Consider the following 17929-nt stretch of genomic DNA (forward strand, 5'->3'; position numbering starts at 1 on the left):
AAAAATCTGGTGTGAACATCACACGACTTTCCTTATCCTATTGAATGATGCTTATTTGAGTGTTCATTTTCTCTAACTTTTACAATATCTCTAACCGTTTTGCCGCTTTAGCTGAAAACCGCCAAAAAAATGGTCGAAATCTGTCCAAAAGCGGTCAAAATACCGCCAAGCGCAGCAACCATCACAACCAAACATTTTGTGTAGCATCCTTGTCACATTTGTGAACTACATACCAAATTTCAAGTCTCTAGCTTATACCGTTCCCGAGATATTGTTAAATTAGATGGGCATGCTACGACACAGACCGCAGGAGTCTCATGTAGCAGTTGTTTCATTGCTACGAAGTACGGAATAAAAATGGCTGTGAAACACTCATCTAAAATAAATAATAATAATATTAAATACAATTAGCAAGGGTCTTCTGCAAGTAGGGAAAATCAAAGAAGGAGGAGGAGAAGAAGAAGAAGGAAGAGAAGAAGAGGAGGAGGGGAAGGAGGAGAAGAAGACGACGAAGATGAAGGAGGAGAAGAAGTAGAAGAAGAAGAAGAAGAAGAAGAAGAAGAAAGTGAAAAAATAGCAATACCTGCTTGGACATTATGTAACTGGGTAAGTGTGTACTTGTGTAGGTAAATTCACGTACATAGGTCCCAGGTTCAACTCTCAAAATCTTTTGTCCATGTTTACTCTCGCATTTTTATTTAATTTTACCAAAATTTTCATTACAAAAATAAGAAAAGAAAGGTAAATTTTGTCTACCAAGTTTTTTCCTGGCCGGGTGGAAATTGTACGCTTTTGTGCATTCTCTGAGTACAATAATAATACCGGGTGGATTTACATCAAGTAAGTACATAATTATTTTGACCTTTTCTTGGAAAATAAAAAGAATGTGGAAAAATGGTTTTTTGCTTGCTTGGTTCCATTTTTTTTCTCCCTCATCTTTATTATTATTATTATTATTATTATTATTATTATTATTATTATTATTATTATTATTATTATTATTATATTATTGGTTTGTATGTTCTCTCTTATTAAAAAACTAAGCAAATTATTATTTTGAAAAAAAAAAAAAAAAAGTGTAACAACGGAGGACTTATATCGTCCCGAAATGTGACTGAAGCGCGACCTGCACTCTAGTGTTGATTTAGCCTAACTATGAGATTCTCGTCATAATTATTTCGGTAGGACACAACATGTTCATATGTTTATTGGGTCACCCCGTAGTTTCTTCATGAAAATTATAAACTTTACTTGTGAGATTTATTTCAAAAAAAAATAAGCAAAAACTTTTGTTCATTTTTTTTTTTCTCGTAGTAAAAAAAGAAAAAAAAAATGGAGAGAAAAGAAAAAAATGAATCATGAATCTGGCAAGTTGCTTACAGTGGCGAATGTCGTGGAGTCACCTGTTTTTTTAGCAACAGGCGGAATGGAATAAGAATATCATAAAACCATACTAGTGATTGAAGATTTTTTTAAGAGGTTTGACAGAGGGAACTGTAACTGCTAGGGTTTTATCGTCCTGAAATCTAAGAGAGAAGGAAGACAGGATAGGGAAAAGTCAGCCGTTCCGAGAACGATCATTATCCTAGCGCCTCGCTTTGGTCTGACAGACGATTAGACCGTGTGGTGGTCTGTTGAAAATGGGGGTGATGAGTTGCTACCCGGCATCCGAACTATGGACGAGTTACGTTCTGGGTTAGAAAAACTGACGAGAGTTGCGTACCGAGGTAGAAAAGGTTAGATATTGCCTGCATCTCTTTACCTTTTTAGGTAAAAAAGACCACCACGGGCGGCAATCGAACCCGCGGCCCAGTGCTTACAAGGCAGACGCGCTACAAACCAAGCTAACTAGGCTGACACAAATGAAATCGATTCTGTGGACTCTCTGTTCGTAGATTTGTACAAGCTTAACTCATCCTCTAGGGCTGTTTGTACCCACACCTAAGCCTCGGAGTGGGCTCTTTGTGGGGAGATGTGTATGGAGATACTGGGGATGTTATTTATCGCCAGTGGTATACCATGGTCAGCTCCCATGGCGTAGTGGTCACTGCACTCGCCTTGCACGCGGGAGACCCGAGTTCGATTCCCGGCGGGGTCAAGGAATTTGTATCAAGCAAATGATTGACTCCGTGACTGGATGTTGCGGGGCCCACTCAGCTTCGTGAGGAAAATGAGTAGCTATGACATATAAATGCGCACAGCGACCGGTGCCAGCACGGTAGGTAAACATTGGATGTTAGGATTATTGAGATATTGGGAAAATCCTACAATGCTGCAGTGAGCACCAAAGTTGTGATATAATAATACAAAGAAACTGCATTTACATTTTTTATACCATACGAGACCAGTAGCTGGACTGTCTACACCTACAGTGTCTACTGGCCTAGTTTAATATATATTATATCCCAGAGCCGCCAGTCCGCCACTGGTCCATACCGAGTCTATATTGTACGAACTTTAAGAGCTCGGAGCGAACTTTTTAATAAGAATTATATGAAAACACAGAATTGTAATTTACCAATATTTCGGGAATGGTATAAGCTAGAGACTTGAAATTTGGTATGTAGTTCACAAATGTGACAGGGATGCAACTTGGTTGAGATAGGTGCTGCACTTGGCGGTATTTTGACCGCTTTTGACGGATTTCGACCGTTTTTTGGCGGTTTTCAGTTACAACGACAAAACGGTTAGAGATATTGTAAAAGTTTGGCTATAAGAACAAGAACACCCAAAATAAGCATCATTCTATAGGATGAGGAAAGTCGTGTGATGTTCACACCAGATATTTTTTTTACACTTAGGTAGGGTCATTGTTTTAGTCAGGCTCGGGGACTTCAAACATCGGAGTAAACCAACTTAGTCTGACTGGGAAACTTTAAATAGGGATGATGCCAGCCTGAAATTTCTCTTCCTAAAGAAATAGCCCATTAACCAGACCCAAACCGCATGTTAACATGAGACTGTAGTTTGGAGTATAGGTATGTAGACCTGTTGACCCTGGGTTGAAAGGGCAATATCCAGACTCAGAAAACTAAAACTTCGATTTAACCACCAGGGCATTGGACAAGTTGATCTTTTCAAACAAGAACAACCCCTCATTCTTAATTGTTATTCTAACAAGTTTTCAAGAGGAGTTTCATAAACAATGTAATTAAAACTGACGAAATTTTGCGCGACAGATAATTTGATAGCGTCAAATCAGTGACGAAGGAGGGAGGTGGTGATGCCGGCCATTCAAGCTCAGAGCGTCTGACAGGTCTATTAGAACGTGTGTGGGGCGGAAAAAGCCTCAGACCTAGGTTTGACAGACCGTCCGGCAGGTCTATTAGAACGCGTGTGGGTAACCACCAGGGCATTGGACAAGTTGATCTTTTCAAACAAGAACAACCCCTCATTCTTAATTGTTATTCTAACAAGTTTTCAAGAGGAGTTTCATAAACAATGTAATTAAAACTGACGAAATTTTGCGCGACAGATAATTTGATAGCGTCAAATCAGTGACGAAGGAGGGAGGTGGTGATGCCGGCCATTCAAGCTCAGAGCGTCTGACAGGTCTATTAGAACGTGTGTGGGGCGGAAAAAGCCTCAGACCTAGGTTTGACAGACCGTCCGGCAGGTCTATTAGAACGCGTGTGGGGCGGAAAAAGCCTCAGACCTAGGTTTGACAGACCGTCATGATTTTCTATAGGTAATACTTATTACCTAATTACAACTACCTATTTACCAAGAGGAAAGTGTTATTCACATACTTTTATTATGTGACTTACATCCCTTGACTTGACTAATTTTGCGCTGTCCATGTTCTGTTTTGTTCCAGGAACCTCCCTACCTATTTCCAGTACAAGGATCAGGAGAAGGACTACATCTGTTCTAGACCGGATGACAATGGCATGCACTACTGTTCCAATTTACCCCCCTATAAACTAGGTAAGTCCTCTTACAATACTAGGTAAGTGTACTAGGTACTTATCTATCACTGTTAAGCAAGCACCACGGGTCATTAATTTATCAATTAACAAAAAACATTTTTTTATAAATTTTGTATGAATGCCGTGTAATAGTTTCAATTATGCAATGTGCAATACATAATTTATTAATGGAGACTAGTGGAAATGCCCACTTCACTGTTAGTTCTAAAAGCCTTAACAATACTAGGTAAGTGTACTAGGTACTTATCTATCACTGTTAAGCAAGTACCACGGGTCATTATTTATCAATTACAAAAAAAAATTATATAAATTTTGTATTAATGCCGTGTAATAGTTTCAATTATGCAATGTGCAATACATAATTTATTAATAGAGACTAGTGGAAATGCCCACTTCACTGTTAGTTCTAAAAGCCTAACACAGACGATTGCCGATTCCGCCCGAACTTTATCCCAAATTTACAGATAAGGCTGGGTCTTAGAAAAACTAGCTCTTTCCTAAAGGGAATTCAGGTTAAAAATTAAATAATAATTCCTATATACACTCATGTACAAAAAATAATTCCCTGTATCCCCTCTTCTCTCCCTCCTAGGTGATCAAGTGTGTAACGATACAGCCCTACAATGGAGCAACAATATCCCCTCCTCCAAGGGGTGTGTCAATTGGAACCAATATTATACAGAATGTAAGAGTCAAGGGCAGAACCCCTTCCAGGGGACGATCTCGTTTGATAATATTGGACTGGCTTGGGTAGCCATCTTTGTGGTAAGTGTTGTGTCAATTGGAACCAATATTATACAGAGTGTAAGAGTCAAGGGCAGAACCCCTTCCAGGGGACGATCTCGTTTGATAATATTGGACTGGCTTGGGTAGCCATCTTTGTGGTAAGTGTTTTTTTTACTTTCTTTGTTATTGTTTTCATTTTCCCTAAAAATTCTTAAAATAATGCCCAATAAGCCAAAGTGTATGGTAAACTGAGCCTTTTCATGGCATTTTCCCAAATTTTGCTAAAATAATTATGCCAAAATAGTATGGCGCCATGGCAATATGGCATTTGCCGGTCTCTGCACATTAGTATTCCACACCTTAGGTCGTCGATTTCCGACAAAACAGTTCCCCCCCCACTTCTTTTTCGTTATAGGTATCTGTGTTTCGAATGTTGTGAAGCGTACTCAGCCTCGTGAGGACAATTGAGTTGTAGCTTCTTTGACTGAACTGCAACCAATATAGAATTCGAAAACTAAGACAAGTTAAAAAAATAATCATTCCTACTCATGTTACCTATATCCAAATAAAATTTGTGTAGAGCAGGTAAGAGAAGGGGGGAGAGAGAGAGAGAGAAGGGGGGGAGAGAGAGAGAGGTAAGAGAAGGGGGAGAGAGAGAGAGGGGGGTGAGGGAAATAACGGAGGGAAGAGAGAGAGAGGGAGCGAGAGAGAGAGAGAGAGAGATATAGAGAGAGATTGAAACCGAATATTTCATCCGAAAATATGGAAAAGGAGAGGAGAGGAGAGAGAGAGAGAGAGAGATTGAAGGATAGATCTGATATTAGATACAGTGAGGGAATTGAATGGAGTTATATCAAAAGAGAGAGAGAGAGAGAGAGAGAGAAAACTTTATATTTGAACGACACAGGTACATAGGAAGACAGGAGTTGGAGAGAGAGAGAGAGAGAGAGAGAGGGAGAGAGATGAAAAAAGGGGGGAGGGAGAGAAAAGGATAGAGAGATTGAAAGACCGATGCATAGAATAGAGAGAGAGGAGTTGAGAACGGATGAGACAAAAGAGAGAAGATATTAGAAAGAAAGAGAGGTTAAAGGACCTGTACATAGGGCAGAGGTAAAGAGAGAAACAATAGATTGAAGGACAAGTTCAGAAAAGAAACAAAGAGCGATAGGGGAAGGAAAGAGAGAGAGAGAGAGAAGAAAGACAGATAGACTAGCACGTGTCTAGGAGGACAAACACTTTTGAAAAGAACAAGAATGGCAGGAAAGCCAATAGTTCTATTCATAAAAAAGGGATCACCAAAAGTCCAACAACCGAAACTCATGGAACTTTTTGAAAAGGAACATTTCCAAAACCGTCCATCCAACCCAAAGGACCAAAGTAGAGGAGCTAACAAAAACGAAAGAGGCAATAGAAAAGCAGGAGCACTTTAGTTGGGTGAAAACTTTGCAAAACAACCTTCTCCAAAAATACAAAAGAGTAAACTGTTATGTGTTTACCACTTTACCCAAACCAAACTTGAAACTTAAAAGCCCAACTTTAAACTTAATATAAACTTGTAACAAACAGTGTATGTGCTTAATAAGATTGTTCCTAACGACTTGAGGTACAAACACACTAACCATCACGTGACGTGAAGTGATAGTGTGTTTCTACCTTCATTCTCATTAAAATTAATTTCCTACTTTATATTTTTTTTTTAAGAGGTTTGACAGAGGGAGCTGTAACTGCTAGGGTCTTATCGTCCCGAAATCGAAGAGAGAAGGAAGACAGGGTAGGAGAAAGTTAGCCGTTCCGAGAACGAACATTATCCCATCAGGATAAAATCCGCCCCGGGCGGGAATCGAACCCGCGGCCTAGCGCTTACAAGGCAGGCGCGCTACTAACCAAGCTAACTAGGCTGGCAATAAAAATTTTAATCTCTGTTTCAGATTGGATCATTCTTTATGATCAACCTATGCCTGGTTGTCATAGCAACCCAATTCTCGGAAACCAAGAAGAGAGAGATGGAGCGAATGAAGATGGAGAGGGCACGATATCATTCCACTAGCACATTGACCTCATCCACTAACAATTCGGAACCCAACAGTTGTTATGCTGAAATGGTCAAGTAAGTAGAAACTTTTACTTTGCTGAAATGAACACTATTTTCTTGTACTAACCTCAAAAGCCTTTGTCAAACACCATCTTCAACGAGAAATCTGAGGAACTTAGTAAAATTGTCAGAGCACTTACACAACTTCTCAGAAACTACCTGCAGCAGTTTCATTTCTCTACTCTTTCATCATGTTATTCATCATGATATCATGAACCTTCACAAAATCAAAGTCATCCATCATGTCCTCAAAAGCCTTTGTCAAACACCATCTTCAACGAGAAATCTGAGGAACATAGTAAAATTGTCAGAGAACTTACACAACTTCTCAGAAACTACCTGCAGCAGTTTCATTTCTCTACTCTTTCATCATGATATCATGAACCTTCACAAAATCAAAGTCATCCATCAAGACTCTGAAGAAAAACATAATCCGTTACAAAATCCTTCATTGTACAACATCTTCCTGAATTACCTGATGGCTATAAATGAAGCCCTATTAGAAAGAAACCTTTCCTCAACCTTTTATAAACCTTTTTCTTTCCACATTTGATATCTTATTGCTTGACCTTTGATATCTTATTGCCTGACCTTTAGTATCTTATTGCCTGACCTTTCAATCCAGACATTCCGGAACACATTAAGATGTGAGAAGAAAATGGGGATAATTTTTAATTTATATCAAACAAGCAGGGCCCGTCCCTCCGGTTTTTTAGCCCGTAGTTTATTCGATCGTGATTACAGTACCTATGTACCTACCTAATTTGTTTAATATTCAGTTTATCATTATTCTTGATTTTACTTTCATGTAATGATTTAAAATCAAGACTAGAGCCCGTTCTCCCTTTATTCCCAATATAATGTTTAAGTCACCCATCCATTTATTGGCCTTCCTCGGCGTAGCTTAACACAGGTGACGTAAAACCAGTCTTAAAATAACGACTGAAGTGTTATCTTGAACTTTCTGGCTTTGAGTTTATAGGTCGTCGCGACAAATTTCGAGATCAGAGCTCATTTGGGTGAGAAAATGTGAAAAAAATCCCCCAAAAACCAGTTTTTTGATTTTTTGGCTTTATGGTTTTCTGGACAAAATTTGTACCACCACTTAAAAAGACCTTTAATTTGATATATAGGTCGACCAGGTTTGGATAAGTCCTTCTATGGGGACAGACCGACAGACAGACACACAAACAGACGACACCGAAGCGAATACAATAGCCCGTCCCTTATACCTTTTTTTATTACCATCGTAATAATAAAGGAAGGACGGGCTGAAAATTTTCAGTTGCCACATGGCTAACGACAATCCTTTCCATTTGATTCTTCAAAATTTTTGGCTTTTGAATGCAGAAATCTACTTGAATATGTTCTAGTGGTCCAAAGGATCCAAAAAACAAAACTCCTACCCAAAATTCTGAGTTTGGTAGAAGAATAGCTCAGTCCTAACGGAAATAGAAAGTAAAAATAGTCTAAAAGAAAGTAAAAATTAAATTCAATGTGTGTAGGCTGGTAAGTAATGTAGACTTCACTTGCTGGATTTTAAATTGACACTCAGAATGGGGTAAATTGGAGATCTCTTTGAAAGTATCACTTTACTAGCCCTATTTGCTTGTGTTACAGGTCATCAGTTTGGAAGGTTGGGTGGATATCATGTATTACGTCCAAGATGCACATTCCTTCTGGGATTGGATCTACTTTGTACTGCTCATTGTGGTAAGTAAAAAAAAGAAAAGAAAAAAAAAACCTGGGATACATGAATTTTTTCACACGTAATTATGATTTTTTACTTTCCTTATCCTATAGGAAGGAAAGTAATGTAATCGGGTCAAATTTTCGATGGTCAGTTTTTAGTGTCAAAACACAGATAAAAAAGTAATCTATCTACATAGAAAACAAATGGAAATAATACCAGAAGTCATACAGACATACTCGAAAATACTCGCCTAACATGATAAGTAGAAAAGTTGGAATGAAGTTAGAATAGAAACAATTGTATGAATGAGGAATATGAGGAGAATGCTATAGAAAAAGTTACAACATACCCACTTGAAAACACAATGATCATATAACATCAACCACAGCAGTAGTTGAATGGAAAAATATGGTCTTGGAAAGAATTAAAAAAAAAACAAAAAAAAAAATGTTGTTGCGAATATTAATGCAACCACATGATGAGGGCATTTATAGGTAAGGAAAGTAGGGTCACACTAAAACTTGAATTTTTCAACATTCTTTTTAATATCTCGCATTTATTAAGACAAATTACGTCCAAAATAATAGAAAGTAAAAACCGGTAAAATTTATAAAAATGGAAATTCAAGCAGGGAAGATGAAAAGCAAAACTCATTGAGCTGAAAACGAAACGCATCCACATTTCACAAACCTTCTGCAAGTCGAAATCCCAACATTTATTAAGACAAATTACGTCCAAAATAAAAGAAATAATAGAAAGTAAAAACCGGTAAATTTTCATAAAAATAGAAAATCAAGCAGGGAAGATGAAAAGCAAAACTCATTGAGCTGAAAACGAAACGCATCCACATTTCACAAACCTTCTGCAAGTCGAAATCCCATTCTTCAGATTCTCTCTCTCTCACTCTCTCTCTCTCTCTCTCTCTCTCTCTCTCTCTCTCTCTCTCTCTCTCTCTCTCTCTCTCTCTCGAAAAAAAAATCCCCCAAAAACCATTTTTTTTATTTTTTGGCTTTATGGTTTTCTGGACAAAATTTGTACCACCACTTAAAAAGACCTTTAATTTGATATATAGGTCAACCAGGCTTGGATAAGTCCTTCTATGGGGACAGACCAACAGACAGACACACAGAGAGACGACACTGAAGCGAATACAATAGCCCGTACCTTTTTTTTATTACTATCGTAATAATAAAGGAAGGACGGGCTAAAAATTTTCAGTTGCCACATGGCCAACGACAATCCTTTCCATTTGATTCTTCAAAATTTCTGGCTTTTGAATGCAGAAATCTACTCTGAATATGTTCTAGTAGCCCAAAGGATCCAAAAAACAAAACTCCTACCCGAAATTCTGAGTTTGGTAGAAGAATAGCTCAGTCCTAACGGAAATACATAGAAAGTAAAAATAGTCTAAAAGAAAGTAAAACCAAATTCAATGTGTGTAAGGCTGTTAAGTTATTGTTAAGTAATGTAGACTTCACTTGCTGGATTTTAAATTGACACTCAGAATGGGGTAAATTGGAGATCTCTTTGGAAGTATCACTTTACTAGCCCTATTTGCTTGTGTTACAGGTCATCAGTTTGGAAGGTTGGGTGGACATCATGTACTACGTCCAAGATGCACATGTCTACATGACAGGCTACAAATTTTTCAAAAAGTTAAAGAGAGAGATGCGAAAAAAAAGCACGAAAAGTAAATGCCTTACCTGGTATCACGCGCTCTCGGGGAGATGACAAATTGATTAATGAATGTTTCATTTCAAGTATCACAGCTGAGCTTGTCGTAAAAACTTGTCGCAACTTTGAGACTTTTATGTGAGCGGGACCGAAGAAAGTCAACGTCTTTGTTGAAGAACAAATCAAAAGATTACTTGTTGATGTTCAACTTGCAGATTGATCGAAGATGACAAATTGATGGCTTTTTTGATAACGACGGAAGTAAAGACTTGTTGATGTAAATTTGAAAAAGCTGACGTCAGTGGATTAGGATTTAGCGAAAATTAGTCTTGAAAGATCCACAATATGGCCTCAATCAGACCTTCGGCTGTGGAGTGGAGTTCATGGAATAGACGAAAGAATCTGTAATTCTGCACGAAATGACAATACCACCCAGATTGACCTAAGAGGCAAGAAGTGGATGAGACCGAGGCAAAGTTGTTGAAGAACAAATCAAAAGATTACTTGTTGATGTTCAACTTGCAGATTGATCGAAGATGACAAATTGATGGCTTTTTTGATAACAACGGAAGTAAAGACTTGTTGATGTAAATTTGAAAAAACTGACGTCAGTGGATTAGGATTTGGCGAAAATTAGTCTTGAAAGATCCACAATATGGCCACAATCAGACCTTCGACTGTGGAGTGAAGTTCATGAAATAGATGAAAGAATCTGTGATTCTGCACGAAATGACAATACCACCCAGATTGACCTAAGAGGCAAGAAGTGGATGAGACCGAGGCAAGGGTCGACAAAAAGAGTAGTAGGTACTTTCACAAAGAGACTCCAAACAGTGGAATTGTATCCAGTCAACCTGATCCCAGGACGTACCAATATTTGGTGCTTCAACCCAATTTCAGCGAAAGCATACTCGTAAAGACAATCCTAATAAATATGAGTTGGGAGTATGCGAGTCAATCTGATCCAAGGACGTACCAATATTTGGTGCTCTAACCCGACTTCAGCGAAAGCATACTCGTAAAGACAATCCTAATAAATATGAGTTGGGAGTATGCGACAAAGTAAGATGCTTCGGGTAGGGGGACGAGATGAGGACAGGCTTTCCCTTAGCCTTGATGGAAATGTGGCTTTTTATGTCTTTCGCAGATGTCGTAAAAGATTGTGCTGTGCACAGTCAACCTGATCCGGACGTACCAATATTTGGTGCTTCAACCCAATTTCAGCGAAAGCATACTCGTAAAGACAATCCTAATAAATATGAGTTGGGAGTATGCGACAAACTAAGATGCTTCGGGTAGGGGGACGCGGGATGAGGACAGGCTTTCCCTTAGCCTTGATGGAAATGTGGCTTTTTATGTCTTTCGCAGATGTCGTAAAAGATTGTGCTGTGCACTTCCAGTTAGTTAGACGGGAACGGACAAGGGAGGAAGAGAAAGCTCTACATTTTATTGACGGTAACAAGCAGGGCCCGTCCCTCCGGGAATTTTTTAGCCGTAGTTTATTCGATCATGGTTAAAGAATACCTTTGTACCTACCTAATTTGTGTCCAGTTAGTTAGACGGGAACGGACAAGGGAGGAAGAGAAAGCTCTACATTTTATTGACGGTAAAAACCGAGGCGGTGATGCTGAGTAAGAACCGTGGATAACTTTCATCAAAGGCTAAGGTCGAGTTTTACCACTGTGGATTGTCTCAGGATTGAGTTCAATCCGAGGTTCACCTCGCTAAGTATGCGTATAGGAAAATCCTCGTTTCATCTCAATACCAAGTCTGTAAGCATTAGTAACCTCTAACTTTCGTATAAAGGTAAATCGTGGGTAGGATTGACTTATTATTATAATATTGGGTATCAAAGAGTTCTCACTTTTGGCTAAGGACAAATTCCTAGAAGGATGGACTTACATGAAAACATCAGTGAACTTTCAACCAAAAGCGAATCGCTGAAAGGATCGACTCTTAGCAAAGGATTTCTTTCAGTTCTCGTATGACAGGATGAAATTCAAAGATGCATTACAAATGTGAACGGTGTTCATGACAATATTCACAACATTCCAAAATTTCCGTAAATATATTCACAATATTCTGAACATACCGTAAAATTTTGCTTCAAAAGTGACCCTGTTCTTTTACGAAGTATATCTTTTGAGTACGGTTTTGCTTGATTCAAATTTCTTCACATACGAGTACAAGCACAAAACTAGTTTATTATCTGTTGATTTTTAGTTTTTCCAAAAATCGTCCGACTTGTTCTGTTCTCAGATGCGACGCGCAAGTGAAGAAGAGCAAAGGGAGGATAGAGGGAAGAACAAAAAGGATACAGGGGAAGAGACAAAAGAAGATAGTTCAAGAGCAAGGACAAAGGAAGCTAGGAAGCAAAGGAAAGGATGTATCGTATCAAAGGAGAAGGGAAACTCAGGTAGACCTGATACCTGACGAGCACACACACTATCAGGTAGACCTGATACCTGACGAGCACACACACTATCAGGTAGATCTGATCATGTGTACCTGTCGTCAGGTCTACCTGATAGTGAGTGGCTGGTCCTAGTATGTTCATTTGTCAGATTTTGACGAAGTTTTTGTTAAAATTTTTACAGAGGAAATGTCCCACATCGTGTCAGAGGCCCCAAAGGGACTTTTTCACCGAAGAGGCTTTGGTTGTACGTACATTAGCCATAGGGTAAAATTGCCCCACACTCATTTACCGTTCTCTCCCTCTCTCTCTCTCTCTCTCTCTCTCTCTCTCTCTCTCTCTCTCTCTCTCTCTCTCTTTCTCTCCTCTCTCTCTCTCTCATTACTTTTTTTTTACAAAACGCTGACCAGAACACAAAATTAATGATAGGTTATGAATAGAAAGAGAGAGATAGATAGAGGGGAGAGAGAAAACAGAAGGGAAAATAACATACTCAGACATTACCTTGTCTTCTGTTTCTACTGCCCGAAGGAAAATGAAACGTCCTTTTCTTTTATCCTAGTGAAAAGGATGTTACAATTTACAATATGGCGGAATATAACAATAATTTCAGAGGTTGTCAAGACCTTAGCTACTTTCATGAGGTATATCAATTTATTTATTTAGTATTTATGTACCTAGGCACATATTTATCAACACTGAAAATAGTAAAGGTGTATTGGTCAACTGAACACTGAGGTCAATTTTCAAGCATATTCTATGGCGTTCAGTGTTTGCCCACAAGCACTCCCTGTATGAAAACATCTTTCAATACAAATGAGAGACAGACTCTTCAATCCTTGAAATTTTTTCATCAAACAAATAGCGAAATTTCACTCAGATGCCCATCTTTCAGATAACCAATTACACGTCCCGTGGCATTCGACCTGGTCGCGCTATCAGACCAAAAGAGGAGAAACGAGCCTTAAAAGAGTGAAAATTGGGAAAGAAAAATAGAGCTCAAAATTGTCAAGGTGTGTCCACACATAGTCGACCGGCCATGGATCGACGAGGTGAATCTCTGTTGTCGAGAGAGTGTGGACGTTTCAGTCGATCGATGGCCGGTGTGGACACACCTTCAAAGACGAGGATTTACAAAATCTGATACTATCGCCGTGCTGTGTATTATTACCCCTTTGAATCTCTTGTCTAATTTTCAGATACGTGGCTCACTTATACAGGCGGAGTAAACGCCGTCTCATCAAGAAGTATCGCCTGTATTGTAGCTTCTTTGAATGAACTGCAACCAATAGAGTTCGAAAACTAAGTTAAAAAAAAAATAATCATACTCATGTTACCTATATCCAAATGAAATTTGTGTAGAGCAGGTAAGAGAAGGGGGAGAGAGAGAGAGAGGTAAGAGAAGGGGGAGAGAGAGAGGTAAGAGAAGGGGGAGAGAGAGAGAGAAGTAAGAGAAGGGGGATAGAGAGAGAGAAGTAAGAGAAGGGGGAGAGAGAGAGAGAGAGAGAGAGAGAGAGAGAGAGAGAGAGAGAGAGAGAGAAAAAAAAAAAAAAATAAAGGAAGCACACGCTTGAGAGAGAGAGAGAGAGAGAGAGAGAAATAAGGAATCAAATAAAGGTAGCACACGTTTCAGCACCGGAAATTGCAACATCTTCCTGGATTACCTGATGGCTATAAATGAAGCCCTATTAGAAAGAAACCTTTCCTGAACCTTTTATAAACCTTTTTCTTTCCACATTTGTGATATCTTATTGCCTGACCTTTGATATCTTATTACCTGACCTTTGATATCTTATTACCTGACGAAAGACAGACAGACTAGCACGTGTCTAGGAGGACAAACACTTTTCAAAAGAACAACAAGAATGGCAGGAAAGCCAATAGTTCTATTCATAAAAAAAGGGTCACCCAAAGTCCAACAACCGAAACTCATGGAACTTTTTGAAAAGGAACATTTCCAAAACCGTCCATCCAACCCACAGGACCGAAGTAGAAGAGCTAACAAAAACGAAAGAGGCAATAGAAAAGCAGAAGCACTTTAGTTGGGTGAAAACTTTGCAAAACAACCTTCTCCAAAAATACAAAAGTACACCATTGTGTTTACCACTTTACCCGAAGAAAACTTAAAAGCCCAACTTTAAACTTAATATAAACTTGTAACAAACGGTGTATGTGCTTGAGATTGTTCCTAACGACTTAAGGTAGAAACACACTATCACGTCATGTCACGTGATACTAGTGTGTTTCTACTTTTATTCTCATTAAATCAAATTTCTACTTTGTTTTCCCCTTGAATAGTCTAGTTTTGGATTATTAATAACTCTTCTTTAGATTATTAAAAATTCTCCCATCAGTGAAATCTCTCATTAAGTCATTTGTGAAATCCACCATGAATCTTTCTGTTTCAGATTGGATCGTTTTTCATGATCAACCTATGCCTGGTTGTCATAGCAACCCAATTCTCGGAAACCAAGAAGAGAGAGATGGAGCGAATGAAGATGGAGAGGGCACGATATCATTCCACTAGCACATTGACCTCATCCACTAACAATTCGGAACCCAACAGTTGTTATGCTGAAATGGTCAAGTAAGTAGAAACTTTTACTTTGCTGAAATGGACACTATTTTCTTGTACCAACCTCAAAAGCCTTTGTCAAACACCATCTTCAACGAGAAATCTGAGGAACTTAGTAAAATTGTCAGAGAACTTACACAATTTCTCAGAATCTACCTGCAGCAGTTTCATTTCTCTACTCTTTCATCATGTTATTCATCATGATATCATGAACCTTCACAAAATCAAAGTCATCCATCAAGACTCTGAAGAAAAACATAATATGTTACAAAATCCTTCACTCAGAATTACCAACCAATCCAAGACAACAAACTGTAACAAGCGAAAAGCTTACTCATTAAAATCCGAACAAGACTGCAAAGTCTAGACTGGATGTAGACGGTGGCGAATAAAAATGTGTGAGCAATGCACAAGAGAAAGACGATGAGAAATTAAATCTTCTGTGCAGTGAACACTCTACGACAACAATAAAAAGGAAAGAGGAGAAGAAGAAGAAGAAAGAGAAGAAGGAGGAAAAGAAGAAGAAGAAGAACAAGAATAAAGAGGAAATAAGTGAAGAAGAAAAGAGGACGAAAAGTAGGAGAAGAAAGAAGCATGTGAAGAAGTGGAAAATGAAATGAACAATCATATAATTCTTTATGGCAAAATGGAGAAGAAGAAGAAGAACAAGAATAAAGAGGAAGTAAGTGAAGAAGAAAAAGAGGACGAAGAGTAGGAGAAGAAAGAAGCATGTGAAGAAGTGGAAAATGAAATGAACAATCATATAATTCTTTATGGCAAAATGATAGCTGGAAACCGGAGAAAAAGTGGAACAGGAAAAATATCAAGAAGAATATGACGAAGAAGAAGAAGAAGAAGAAGAGGAGGAGGAGGAGGAGGAGGAAGAAGAAGAATTAAAAGGAGAAATACTGCTACTATAGCAAAACTGCAGATAGATAGGCGCCGGGAAATGTAAGTACAATAGCAAACATACATATAGTAGAAGTACTCAGAAACATAGAAGTAGACAGAAATAATAGAGAAAGATACATAGGGATAAAGAAGGAGGAAGAGGAAGAATTAAAAAGAGAAATACTGCTACTATAGCAAAACTGCAGATAGATAGGCGCCGGGAAATGTAAGTACAATAGCAAACATCCATATAGTAGAAGTACTGAGAAACATAGAAGTAGACAGAAATAATAGAGAAAGATACAAGACATAGTTACATAGGGATGAAGAAGTAATCTATCTACATAGAAAACAAATGGAAATAATACCAGAAGTCATACAGACATACTCGAAAATACTCGCCTAAAGGTGGATTTCCACCAACGCGACCTCTGTCGTGCGACAAAATCGCGCGACAATGTCGCGCGACGTCACCTGTTTTCACTTTAAACTTATTTAAAAAATTCAATATCATAATATTTAGTTGTGTCAGCAAAATGACATACTCGTACAACAATAAAATGTCAGCAATTTCTACTACAGTCAAATTTCTGTTCAACTGACAATGACATACAACCTCTCTCAAAAACCTTCGACCTCTCGACCCTCAGCGAAATTTTTGAACCCTGTGACCCTACAGAAGAGAGAAGAAGAAGAAGGAAGAAGAGGAGGAAGAAGAAGGAAGAAGAAGAGGAGGAAGAAGAAAATTGAGGGCCGGAGAGAAAAAATCATTATCTGATATGAAATATTATGAAATGATTGACAAAGGCCTACAGCCTCCTGAATGACATTGATTGGAGTTGAGGCCTTTGAATATGAATATTTGAACAGCAAAAAAATACACCACCAGAGGAGCAGTGAAAAGAGACGTGAGGGAGAAATAATGGAAAGGACAAGGGAGGGAGAAAAGGGATAAGAAGTTAGAGAGTACGCAGAGAGAGAGAGAGAGAGAGAGAGGAAAGAGAGAGAGAGACACACACACAGAGAGAGAGAGAGTGAGAGAGAGAGAGAGAGAGTGAGTGGGTGAGTGAGTGAGTGAGTGAGTGAGTGAGTGAGTGAGTGAGTGAGTGAGTGAGTGAGTGAGTGAGTGAGTGAGTGAGTGAGAGAGAGACTGAGTGAGTGAGTGAGTGAGTGCGTGAGTGAGTGAGAGAGAGAGAGAGAGAGAGAGAAAGGGAAGTTGAGAAAGAGAGAAGTAGAAGGGGGGAAATACTGTACAAGGAAAGTGGAACGAGCAACAAGAGGTATAGACAGAGAAAATGAAGAGAAGAAAAAGTGGAGGGAAAGGAAGAAACTGGAGAGGAAAGAAAAAGAGGAAAAGGGACAAGAGGAAGGATTGAAAGGAAAGAACCAATAGGAGGAAGAAGAAGGCAAGGGGGAATTTAAGAGAATGATGGAAAGGAAGAAACTGGGAAGGAAAAAGACGGGGGGAGGGGGAAGAGGAAAGAAAGGGGGCATACATGAATAGGAAGGAGAGGAATGAGAAATGGAACACAAAGGAAGTATGTTGGGACTTGCCAGAACAAAGAAAAGGAGATGGGAGAGAAAATGGGGAAGGAAGGAAGAAGGGAAGTAAAAAGAAGTTATTGACAGGATGACAGCTAAAGACCTTCGAGCCTATAATGGGCCTCCACTCTCATCCTCTTGTTTATCTCCTTTTTACTCCTCCTCCTCCTCCTCCTACTCCTTCTTTATTTTCTCCCTGTTCTCCTCCCTATTATTCTCCCTTTCTTTTCCTTTTTGTTCGTCTCCTCTTTACCATATTAAACCCGACATCTCTGTCATTTGGGGTTTTGGATCTCTCGAAATATTCATTAGGATTTTGTTCTCTACCTAACCCTCGTCTTACCTTCTCTTCATGTGCACCGAATCTTGATGCCCTTGTATCTTTTTTTTTTTC

At 38.8% G+C, this 17929-nt stretch overlaps 1 protein-coding gene across 1 annotated transcript in view; it reads left to right on the plus strand.

The window, feature by feature from the left end:
- LOC113466966 (voltage-dependent T-type calcium channel subunit alpha-1I-like) overlaps positions 1 to 17929 on the plus strand; it is a 50194-nt gene that overhangs the window by 21170 nt on the left and 11095 nt on the right. The window contains exons 7-10 of the mRNA XM_026822826.1: positions 3818 to 3927; positions 4522 to 4694; positions 8368 to 8460; positions 14936 to 15114. Coding sequence (XP_026678627.1) covers positions 3818 to 3927; positions 4522 to 4694; positions 8368 to 8460; positions 14936 to 15114 — 555 coding nt within the window. The remainder of the gene's footprint in view (positions 1 to 3817; positions 3928 to 4521; positions 4695 to 8367; positions 8461 to 14935; positions 15115 to 17929) is intronic.

The sequence above is a fragment of the Diaphorina citri genome, unplaced genomic scaffold, assembly GCF_000475195.1.
Source record: "Diaphorina citri unplaced genomic scaffold, Diaci psyllid genome assembly version 1.1 scaffold371, whole genome shotgun sequence".
Classification (NCBI taxonomy): Eukaryota; Metazoa; Arthropoda; class Insecta; order Hemiptera; family Psyllidae; genus Diaphorina; species Diaphorina citri.